This window comes from Astatotilapia calliptera, chromosome 3, assembly GCF_964374335.1.
Source record: "Astatotilapia calliptera chromosome 3, fAstCal68.1, whole genome shotgun sequence".
In the NCBI taxonomy this organism is placed as follows: Eukaryota; Metazoa; Chordata; class Actinopteri; order Cichliformes; family Cichlidae; genus Astatotilapia; species Astatotilapia calliptera.
In genome coordinates this window covers 54,069,497-54,081,974 of record NC_137424.1, presented here as the reverse complement: position 1 = coordinate 54,081,974, position 12,478 = coordinate 54,069,497, and the positions used below count along the sequence as shown (strand labels likewise).

General features: G+C 40.5%; 1 protein-coding gene across 5 annotated transcripts in view; it reads left to right on the top strand.

Annotated features, from left to right (window-relative positions):
* exoc6b (exocyst complex component 6B) overlaps window positions 1-12,478 on the top strand; it is a 124,950-nt gene that overhangs the window by 70,804 nt on the left and 41,668 nt on the right. For 3 of the 5 annotated variants that reach the window (XM_026162786.2, XM_026162789.2, XM_080292213.1), the window contains exon 19: window positions 3,060-3,089. The exons of the other annotated variants lie outside the window; for them this stretch is intronic. In XM_026162786.2, coding sequence (XP_026018571.1) covers window positions 3,060-3,089 — 30 coding nt within the window. The remainder of the gene's footprint in view (window positions 1-3,059; window positions 3,090-12,478) is intronic. 5 annotated transcript variants of the gene reach the window in all.

Here is a 12,478-nt window from a genome sequence, read left to right as displayed (position 1 = left end):
GCTTGATCATGACAGTGAAACCTACACTAAGTAGGGTTAAAGTTCAGGCATACCAGTCCCACACTAGGAAGCAGAAGCCATTGTGAATCCATTTTAGTTGCTTTGGTGCAAATAAAAGTGACAGCAGTGACTGGAAAGGCGACGACAGGACATCCTTCCAAAAAAGACAATGGTTTGCAGATGGTGGCCACACATCATTGCTCTTTCCATTTTCCCCTCCAACTTTCCTTATTGTTAGCGGCTTTTTCACTACTAGTAGCACGAGTTCGCCTGAAGCCCATTCAGGTTGCACAGATATTCAGCTTCTCTAGTACTTTACGTGATGTTGTAAGAAGGTGTGCTGTGTCTCCCTGCACAGTCTCAAGAGTGCAGAGGAGATGCCAGGAGACGGGCAGTTACTCGAGGGTAACTGGACAGGGCTGTAGAAGCAGCGGGTCCAGTGTTTGCTCTGTTTCTCACTAGCCAAACCTCAAATCAGTGCTAATGTCGCAGCACTGCACTGTTGTCCAAATACGCTCACTTTTCAGTTTCAAGTAAACAAGATGGTAACGGCCAAAATGTGTGGATGGCATCATGTTCGCTACGTTTATCGTTTATACAAAGCCTTCAGAAGGAACTGAAGAAAATAGAGGGGCATTGTACTGCATGCTGAGCAGAAAAGCGGACAGAGCTTAATATCCCAGCTATGTTGTTCCCACTCTGAATCTACTGTTTTGGGTTAATTTAAAAAGTAAAATGGGATTAACCCGCTCAGCTTTTAATGACAAACAAAAACTGAATTTTAAAGCCTGAAATTGGATTTTGTATCAGCTGTTTTGATCATTTAAGCAGACAAACCGATTTGAGAGCCTACACACCACACACAGAAATACACTCACACACGGACACACACACATTAGCTTTAAGGTGATTTTGCACGCAGATTTAGTCCCAGAGGGTCACAAGGCCATAAGCACCCACACATGTATGCACCAAGTGTTTTCTAGCATTTCTAAGAGGCTTTTTCTGCACCCCCACAAGCCCTGGACATGACCCCATCACACACACGTTAACACCCAGTGTGGGGCCTCCTAAGCAGATCAGATGCTATGAACCTATGATGCTGGGTGGTATGACCTCCTAGATTAAGAGGTGATTGTGTGAAAGAGTAAGGTTTCACAGAAATGAATTGGATACTACTAAAGTGCGTAAACAGGTTTATAGGGGCATAAATTAACAAATACGTTTATACTGCCCCTTTATTCATGTCCTACTGTGTGTCTGGGTCTATGCGAGTAGGGAGCAGCAGCATTTAAAAGAGATATCTAAACCTCCTACTTCTGGGGTGGTACAAAGGTATGCAGCCAAAAGATGCTTTCTGTTGATTTTTCCAGAGTGTGTCGTCAGTTTTGCACACTACCCAAAAAACCTCACCAAGGAAGCGTCTCAGTTGGTCCAGTCCAGCTCAACTGGCTCTTTTCCAGCACATCACTGTAGGTCCATCTAACCACTTTCCCCAACTCATTAACGAGACACCTAGATACTTGGATCTTCAACCCTGAACCAGCACTTCACCCTTTTCTGGCTGACAGCTGTGGCCTCAGACTTGCAGATGCTCATTCCCATCCCAGTCAAGCCATCCTGGTGCAAATTGGAAGTCGTTGCTTGATGAAGCCATGCCGACCACATCATCTGCAGGAAGCAGACGTGATCTTTAGGATGTTCTCTGATCTTTAGCTGTGCCTGAAATTTTGTCCATAGACGTTATGAGCCCAGTATGAGTAACTTATTGGTGGCAATGTGAAGCCCTGTATTTTTACATGGACCAAATGGCACATAACATGAAACCTAAATACTGTGCAATCAACTATTAAGCCCCATAGGATTCACTGAGGGATGCAGTTGAATGTCTTCTTCAAGTCCACAAAATAACATCTAAAACACTTTTAATGGCTTCTAGTATTAGTACTGAAAGCCAATCTGAATTAAATTGTTAAACTAATTAAATTAGATTATTACGGACTTCCTGTACTTTGACTGTCATACACTTTCAAAGCCACAATTTTCTGGACGACCTTAGATCATCAGCCAAATTAAGACCAGCTTCAACTCATGAACTCAAGTTCAGGGCTTCGCAGTGCTTCCCACTCATGGATTTTACTTTGATGGAATACTGTGAATGATCCTTTTTTTAATATATTGCACCATTTCCAAGCTTTGAAGCAGACTGTTTGATGGACGATAATGGGAAGGAAATAAAGCATCCAAATATAAAGTCCTGGATGTTATGCAGCCAACAGTAAGGACATTGAAAACAGCACAAACATACGAACCCCAATCCGATATTTATGGAGTGAAGGAGCAGCATGTTACAGAAACATTCCTGCAGCGATCAGCTCGCTATATTTTTGCACATGCTTGTGTCAGCTGTTTAAACAGCTCTAAACCTATTAGTATTAAATGTAAAAGCTCTAAAGGTACTTGGCTCATATTTCCTGAACAGCCACAGGAAAGATTACACTTATTCGTCTCATGCCTCAGTTTCAGTTCCTAGAAAGGAAAGCGTTTCCTTTATCCAAAGACTAATACTACGTCTACTTAGAAAAAGGATCATAATCGAATTGGGCTCAAATTTTAAAAGCAGAAGGGGGACGACGTGAAAAGTCCTCTGGAGTGAAAACAGTCACATGAATATTGGAGAGCAAACTTCGGTTTTATGGTTTATGGGCACTTAGATCATTTTTCTATAGTGTTCTGAGATGTTTTGGCCACTGCTGCCGCCGTTGTGTCCACCAGATCTGCGTGGTGCTTCAGCACGTTGCACAAAGTGCCAGTTAAAGCCAGATTAGCTTCATCTCGAGGGCCTGTGTGTAATATATACACACACTGAGGTAGAAAAAGCTGCCAATGTCCTTGCAGTGATTTGATTGAGGAGGATTGTTTCCAGGCAGCCATTATATACTCCTTCCACTCTTTTTTTTTTTTTTTTTTTCCTTTTTCCTTTTTCCTTCCATTAAGAACACATGACTTCTGATGCTTTGCCCTGTGCTAAATATCCTGGTTTATGTTTCTTGCTTTAGGGAACACCCATAGAACACGCTACCTTACCGGTGAGTATCTGGGCTGCTGTTGTGATGGAGTGATGTTTACAAACCCCTGACTCACCTTGTTAACCCTCAACCCTGACCTTAAATCTCCTTACTAGAACGCATCGACCAGCATGCAAGATGAAAAGAGAGTGATGCACGTTTGCCTGAATCGGTGTTGTCTCTGTCCCAACCAGGGAAGGAAATGGGGGCACAATTCTGTTTGTTTCAACTACTGAACCACATATTTTGGCAGGTTAAATTGTCATTTTGTTGTAGGTTCAGTCATAGTATGAAACCTTTGTTATGTATTATAACTGTGTATAAACAGTTGATATTTAACTCTCTATCTGAGAGTTATCCAATCTTGACTAGAGCATATCTGGTACGCTTGGGCGGTATCGATGTGTATTAGTAAAGAAGACTATTTACAAATCTGCACAGCATGATTTTTTTGTTGTCCTGAGGAAATTATGTAATTTCCTTCAACGTTGTCCAAAAAAACCCCAACAGTCCTCTATTAAAGAGGACAGATTCTGTCAGTGGACAAGCAGCTGAGCTCAGTGAGCTGTGAAAGTTGTCAATTGCAAGTTAGTAACCAGTAACTTGGGAGTATTTTGGGGTTTAGTCCAGTTGATAAAAGTGAGGCAGCCAAACAGGCCGAAAGGAAGAAGCTGTGCGGATTGCTTGCTTTTAAAAAGTTGTTTTGTACTCTGTTGAGGACACAGACTTGGAGATCAAACATGGACAATGATGTCAGGGATCAGTTATGGTCAAAGAGTTATTGTATAAATTCCTCATTGACTCAATAAATTAATAATATTATTCCGAGATTCATTATAAATCCGTCAAGCAATGATTTAATGTCACACCTCCTTATGTAACGAGGGCACAGGTCAATGTCCTTCTACATGCACGAGTGTTGGTGTGGTGACTACACAGACCCATCGTAATCATCATCATCATCAATGAGAGACAGCTGAAGGTTGTTTCTGACTGTTGGGTTGATTTTGTTAAAGTCAGAGTGTAATGTGAAAGATGCTCGTTAATCACCTTAACCTATTCTGTTTTAAGCACTGAGCATTTCTTTGGGAAAAACTCGCTGTGTTCCTTCCCCTGGTGTATCTCCCAGTTGAAGCACCCAGCTTTTCCACTGTCCAATGGGTTAGCTGACTAACCTTATGGCTTGCTGTGTGGTACAGACGATCCAAGAAGTGTGTGTCGGCTTTGCTGAGTGAAATTCAAGCATTTTCCTTTTTTAGTTTTTTAGTCCGGAGCACTAATTAATTGAATTTTATTCTATTTGAATAAATAAATTGTGTGATATTTATTGCAAACTGCTTCACAACAAATGCCAGAACATAAAAACAAAAGGCCATTGAAGAATGTCCTTTTCCTTGCCTTGAAAACTCTTGGGTAGCTTATGCTTTGGTTCGTTATCCATTTGCGCTGTGAAGCTCTGTCTAATCAGTTTTGCAGCATTTAGTAGAATCCGAGCAGAAAGAATCGCTTCTTACTAACTCATTCTGCTGCTTCTATCAGCAGTTACAGCATCAGTAAACACTAGTGACACAGTTCCACTGGCAGCCATACACGCTTACACCATAACACAGCCTTCACCATGTTAGATGCATAGTATAGCTTTGCATCACGAGCTGTTTCTGTCATCTGTATTTTTCTTTTCCCATCAGGTACAAGTTAATCTTGGATTCATTTGTCTAACATGCTTTAAATGTTTTCTAGCAAAGTCTAATCTGACCGTTGTGGTCTTTAGTGTAGCCAGTGATTTGCGTCTTGTTGTACAGCTTCTGTATAAGCGTCTCCTGATTGCAGATCTTGACAGTGATACACAGGTTTATTTTCATAACCACAGAAATAAATCTGTGATCCACTTTAGTTGTATTTTCTGGTCTTTCAGGCCTTTTGCTGTCACTCAGCTGGCCAGTGCCTTCATTTCTTTTTAACAATGAGCCGTTTGGCTGCTGCACAAGGTCAAATTTATTTATATACCATATTAAAAACAACAGAGTTAACCAAAGTGCTGTACATTAAAATTTTATAGTGCCATCAAACATTGCACTAAAATCCAGAACAATTGAGCAGGAAACACAACATTTAAAACACAATGAATAACATTTGATAAAAATAAAATAAATTTATAACACAAAATGCAATAATCTAAGGATGCTGCACTGGAACCAAATGCCTAGGCGAATAAAGATTTAAACGAGTGTATTGTCTGAGCTGTGTGGATATGGAGAGGTAGATTATCCCATAGATTTGGTGCTGCTGCTGTAAAAGCTCAATCACCTCTTGGTTTTAGGCGTGCGTTAGAGGAACTGGTAAGATAACTGCAGCGTTTACAGGTTTATCAGTGTGAAACGGCTCAGACTGATACAAACATGCAAGTCTGTTGAAAACCTTAAAAGTAAGCAATGAAATCTTAAAATCAATTCTAAAACAGACAAGGGAGCTAAAGAAGGGGTGAGAGGCCGAGGTGATGTCTTCATGCCCCATTCTGGACTTACTAAAGGCAGTGCATAGATGATTGTTCAAAGTCCAGGGAATTACAGTTTTGAAGTTTTCGCTGATTGGTTTACTCGGGTGTTTTTCGCTTAACGGCGGTCAGCTTTAAAATTATAGTAAAAAGCTATAAATACAAACTCGACATTTAGAATCAACTTCAGATGTCATATCTGCTTCATTTATCACAAAATCACAAGAGAACATATCTCACCTGGCCATGAAACCACCCGTCAATTGTCACATTAAGTTTGAGCCTCTAAAGATGAACAACTGCAGAAAAAAATGTGTAATTCCCAAAGAGTTGATACAAAATGTTTGTAAAACCCTTTGAATTAAAGCTAAAAGTCAGCACTTCAATCACATATTTTGATTATGTTTCATTTACAATACACTGTGGTGGTGTACAAAGACAACCGTACAAAAGCTGCACAAAGGCCACTGTGTGCCATTAAAAACACCCTGTGTGATGTCAGGAAGGTATGAAAAGATGGATACCGCCCAAGCCTGATGTCTGGTACTCACTTTCTTCAGATTTCTAAAACAGGCTCTAATGAAACAAAGGGAAAAGGCCAATGTGAAGAATGTGTTTACCAGCCGCTTCAAAAGACAAAAGAAATTTCCAACCCTGGTGTCTGTCAGATCAAATGTGGTTTGTAGTCCTTGAAGTAAAGCTGCTTGCATTGGTTCTGTGTATCTGTGTGTCTGTGTGTCAAGGTTACAGTCAAAGAAAAGAAGGAAAAAATCACTCACAAAAATGCACAAAAGTCCAGACTTCATTTTTGTGGTGTTTCTTGAGTGACATGAACAAATACCTGCCTGGTGCAGAAATCTGTGATTGTTCCACAAGCCTTAACCTGGGCCTGCGCCCTGCACGGTCTCAGACACATCAGTATATCCCCCCTTTTATAGTATTTTTTTCAGGTCATTAATCAGAATAAGCACCTGTAACCCTTCAGATTTACCCGGAGCGCTCAATCTCGTATCCCCCAGACGCAGATTTAGGTGAAGAAGCACTACAGCCGGGTGTCGCCCTGCAGTGTCTTTTTTTTTTTTTTTTTTTTTTGCTGTGATCCCACCTCTTGACTTTTGGCTGCGCTGCGTGGCTGTTCGTATGATTGACAGGTTTCTGGATGGACAGAGAGCATATTATACACCATGTCGAATCAGTTCCAGGAGTTGTGAATCAGTACGTTTGTGGCGTTGTGAAGCGCTGACTTACGGTGCTGTTGTGTTTATAACTCAACCTGCTTTTAGCATTATGAGACTGCAGTTGAATTCAGATGGGGGCACTTCAAAAACAAGCTCTGTCCAAAAAAAGGGGGGAGTTGCACATGAGTCTATAATGCTGAACGCTTTTACACGTGAGGCTCTGGTGCTTCTAACAGATCCATAAACATGAATGTTTTTATTAAAAGTAACTGATTAAATTTAGCTTGAACACGATCTAAGATTAAATGAAGGGAAAATCATTGTGTTTATTTGGCCTGTATTCAGGTACCTGTTCTGCCTCAGTCACTGCTGGAGTAATACATGTGGCCACACTTACACATTTATTTACCCCCACAAAGCAAGACCATGAATAACCTGAACACTTTCTTCTCAAGTTTGCTGTGCTGGAAGCTGACAATCAACATGAGCCAGATATAAAAAATAAAAAAAAACTACTTTAAGATTCTTTTAGGGGCTTTAAAGCTTTGCTCTTAATATAATTTTATATTCACAGTTGATCAAATAACTGTGTCTCTAGTATTGACACCAGATGTATATTTGTCAGTTAAGTACATAGTGATTAGAACATTTTTCATAGGTTTTACAACTTTTCCTATTGATAAAGATCTCCTCCGCAGGCATTCATACTATACTAAAGTGAAGTAGTAGATAGTCTTTCTACTATAGAAATATATGAGCAGCCAGAACTTTGTTCTGTATTTTTACACCTTTATTTGTGTAGAAAAACTGAGACATGCTGTTGAAATCACACTTCTTTCCCTCATATTAACACCTCTGGGGAATTAAATGTGTAGTTAAATGCATTTACAGTCACAGACAGACATTGGGGAGTTTTACTGGTCTGGCTCTGTATGTGGCTCACAATGTAAAATGACTTTAACATTCTTGCTATAGAGTACTTCTTCTAGAGAGAAATTCATGACTGCAAGGTGTCCAAATCATCACGCCTCCACCTCCGTGCTGATAGTTGGTATGAAGTGTTTCTGCTGATATGCTGTGTTTGGTTTTCTCCAGATGTGTTGTTGTGCATTATGGCCCAACATCTCCAGTCTGGTCTCTTCTGCCCAAAGGACATTGTTCCAGAAGCCTTGTAGTTTGTTCATATGCAACTAAGCCTAAGCCGTGCTGCAGGGCCTTTCTGCTGACAATCCATTCAAACATTTTAATTGTAGTGTCACAAACTTTAACATTTGCCATGCTAACTGAGCCCTTTAGAGTCAGATGTAGTACTTGGGCTAGTTCCTGGGAATATTGCGGCATTGTGTACTGTGAGTACCTTTTATAGAGGTATTCACATCTGCTGATGATCAGTTAATTAAATGCATTAATTAGCAGGACCTGGCTGCTATTTACCTCCTTAATTCCTATGGAAGCATTTAGGGTGGACATTACCTGACTAGATGGAAACTGTTAGCAGTTAGCACTGTGTTAGCACTGTGAACATAAGTATTAGATATCAGGTGGTCAAACTCACAGTTGGATGTGTTATTGTTAATGTGGCACTAGCATGTGTCACATACCCATCATTTCCCCTCACACAGGCCTAGTGAAGCAACACTAGGCCTTTCTCCACTTTCTCTGCTGTTAGTTGTTGGAAGGAAGCAAACAGCAGGTTTATCACAGCGTAGAGCGATTTGTAGGTTTCCCGCACATAAAAACGATTAAATATTAACGTCGGAGATTAATGCGTGTGCGAAAGCACCTGAAGGTGAATTTTCATATCCTGAACAGTGGGACGAGCAGATGTTTGGTTTTTTTCAACTGTGCTTTCCTCCTCTTCCTTCCTCTTTCTTGATTACTCACCACCACCCGTCGTCTGTCTCTCCGCCTGACCCCGCCAGTCTCGTCCCCATCCTTTCCCCTCACCTCGTTCCCTCCACCTGGCCTGCTCTTTCTTTCGGTCTATTTGTTCAGCCGTTAGGCGCTGAGTAGATTTTAATGAGCTCTTTGATGAACGTCTCTCGTTAGTTAGAAGGAGGGATGGAGGTGGGAGGATGGAGGAGAAGCATCACTTGTTTTTCTAGTTTCCTTTTCTTGGCTCTCTTCCTTCCTTACTAACTTCTCTCCCACCTCCTCTTCTCTACATATTTATGTTCTTGAATCCTTTCCTTTTATTCCTCTGTCCTCACCTTACCTTTCCTTTGCTCACCTCCCCTCATATTTTGCATCCTCTTCTTTTCTTTCCTTCTTTCCATCTTTGCCTTATTTCACCTTGCTACCTGCATTTCCTCAATTCGTCACTCTTTTACATTTTTCTTGTTTTCTTTTCCCTTTCTTCCTTCCTCACCAGTACTCAACCAGTTTCATTCTTCCTTTGATCACATCTATTTAAATTTACATCTTCCAGCTGTCCTAATGGTTCCTTTCCTCCTTTCCCCAGCTCACCTGTTCTTGTTTTTCTCTTTCCTCTTATTTTCCTTCTTTTTTCATCACCCTTTCTTACTTTGCTCTTCCTTTTGTCACTTTTCAGCAGCTTTTCTTTTGTTTTTCTTCTGTTTTTGTTCCCACCCTTTTTCTTTTTAACTTTTTCCTTCCCCCTTTGTTACCTTGTCACCTGTGCTCGTCTTCTCTTTCCTGCCTTTATCTTTTCATTCCTAGTCATTCCTTACCTTTCCTCATGCTTTCTTTCTTTTCCATTCCTTTTCCCACATTTCCCTTCAATTGTCACTGCTTTTATTTATTTTTTTAATCCCAACCTTCCACCCTTTCCCTCACCTTTTCTTTTCACCCCCTTTCCTTTCCCATCTTATACTTTCCTCTCCTTCCTCTTCTCCACTGTGCCTCAGGCTAATCGTTCCCAGTTGTCTGTACTGAAGTCCAAGTCAACGCCATTTTTGTCAGAAAGACCTGTGTGTGTGTGTGTGTGTGTGTGTGTGTGTGTGTGTGTGTGTGTGTGTGTGTGTCAGATATTCCTTGCTTAGGACATGTAAATAGAATTAGCTCATTTCACGCTCGGTCTCACCCGATGATAATTGACCCCCGAGGTTGTGCGAACACTGTATTCTGTGTTTGTGTGCACGCAGAGTTCAGAGGTCAGCGTCGTATTGGAGGATATCCGGCCAGTCGTAGGTGTGTGTTTCTCAAACATATGTGCTTGCACGTGTGTGTCTTGTGTATAATTTGATTTTCCCTGTGAGGTGAAGGCTCTCCAGACTCTTTCCTGACTTGGATCTCAGTTCATGCGCTGCTACAATTAGATCTTTTTTTTTTCTTTTCTCTTTCTTGCTGCTGTCGGGTTTGTTATATAAGATAAGATGAATTTTATGGATCTCTGAGGGGAAACAGTTTTATTACAGCGGCAGTGAGTTGAGTTGCTGCCTGGAAAACAGAGGAAATGGTATTAAAGTGTGTCATTAAAATAAAAATAATGTCTTGATTAAATCGTTGCTTAATGACAGCCAATAATTTTAACTAATGTGTCTGTTAATGTTCTGTTTTGTTTTTCCTTAATTTCACATTTCCTGGATGTATTTGGGAATCGGTGGGAGGGTATTTTCAGCCATAGGAAAAGTCTGGGAGCTCAGCCATTACTCAGGATTTTTACTAGGGGATCAATTGAAAGGATAATGAATGTGCTGTGCTGCTTGTTTCGTACATTCATTAATGCTTGGACATTCGCTGCAGGTTTCCATCCCAGTCTAGACGCCAGATTGCGTGGACAGTGTGCAGAAAAACAACGCTGATTTTAAAGTTATGATTAGAAATGTGTTTATGCTTCTGTTTTTTTTTTTTTTAATATATACAAATGAGAGCATTCGCACAGTGGTGGTTAGCACTGTCCCCTCACAGCAAGAGGGTCCTGTGTTTGAATTTGAGTCTTTCTGAATCAAGTTTTCACGTTTGCATCAGGGTGCAAAGACATGCTGGTTAGGTTAACTGGTTCTGTGATTACCTTCGCTGCAGGAAACAAAAGCCACTTGATGGGACTTTAACACAAGACGAGCACTAGTTAAAAAGTGAGTGTCTCCTGTTTTCAACATCGGAGAAAAGAAAAGGGTTTTTTCTCCATGAACCACTATCCAAAAGCCGAAATGAAAGGAGTAACTTCCTCACATTTAGAACTGCTTAAATTTGCATTTGGAGAAGCTTTATCAATCTTGGAGGGAAATTGAGTTGTCATAGCAGCGTACACACAGCCAAAACAGACAACAAAGCAACCGTATAAAATGAAATGTAGAAATGGAGGGATAAATAAAGAGTTAAAATTAACACTAATGTTACTAAAAGGATTTTACAGGTATTGTAGGTGCACATGTACGTTGTGGTGTACAAAAAGTGATGGAGTGCAGTTAGTCCAGTTCAGTATGTGTAGAGTCTGATGAGCAGGAAGGAACGACCTCTGGTGTCGTCATACAGCGAGGCTGAAGGGATCTGCTGCTGAAATTGCTGCTCGGGTTGTCTGATGTGTTAAGGATCGATGCCAGTTAATTTCCCTCTACAAAATCATGCTGCAGGAACATCCATGGACAGCCCTCGATAGTGTCTTTGAGGTGTTTGCTGTGTTGTCTTTTTTTTTTTTTTTTTTTAAAAGATGTGCTCAAGGATTTTCTGTGGGTGTAATTTGGGCCGTTTATAGGAACTTATTATTATAATGTGATTATGTAGCCCCGATTAAAATCCTTACTGATTAAATAATTCCTGACATATGAATTAAATAAAATAATTTTCCTGTATTTTTTTTTTTGTGCAGCATCTTTTGCGTATGCAGTGAAGTCCAGCTAAATTTTACCTTCATGTCACAAACGCTGGGGAAGGGTTTATTTTTCGTGTGTCTGCAAGCAGGGGGAAAAAAATAGCCTATATATTGGAACATGGGATTTTTAAATCACCAAATATCTGTATTGGTAACGAGCGGAGGAACAAATTGAGCCGTTATAAATGCAGATACAGATTTATCAGCATGTGGCTGCTAACGGCCCCCGCTGATATATCGGTCACGGTTAACAGTTTACGGCGCGTAGAGGAATAGAAACAGGAACTGGTGCCCTGATGTTTCATCTGGTTTCTGAGAATTCAGTGGGGAAAACTTGCTGTGTGTTTTGGGTCACAGTGTGATTGCCGGCTGGTCAAAGTAGGTTTTGATACCATCGTCTATCTGCTAGCTGTGATTCCTTATGTTTTAGCATAATGTTTTATGTGTTCAGGGAGGTCAGGGGGTAAATGTCCTGAGTTTTGCTTCTTTTTATGTCATGGTATGGCTTCTAAGAGCATTTACTCTGAATTAATCAGCATATAAAGAAAGTGGGAGTATAACTGCTCACAGTGTTGGTTTGCCTTCCTTTGATTGGCAGGTCAGATGAAAACACTTGCAGTCTGCTTTAAACGGAGCGCAAAGAGCTAAAACGACTAAAATTCAATTAATTTGACATCGAATGCACGCTAACAATTGCAGGAAGATATCAACAATTTATTCGCTGTGTATGAATATTTGCAAACGACACAAGGAAACAGAGTCACATGTGTGATTAGAGCTGTATAAACACTAGGTTCACACCAGCACCTTCATGCTTCACACAAATATAAATGTTGTGTGTGTGTGTATTTGCACATGCTGCATGTATACATGTGTGTTTAGCTTCACTGTGTGATTAATGAAGGTAATTAAATATGCAGGGCTTGAAATGAAAGGTCCCGCGTTTCTTATTAATCACCCCTAA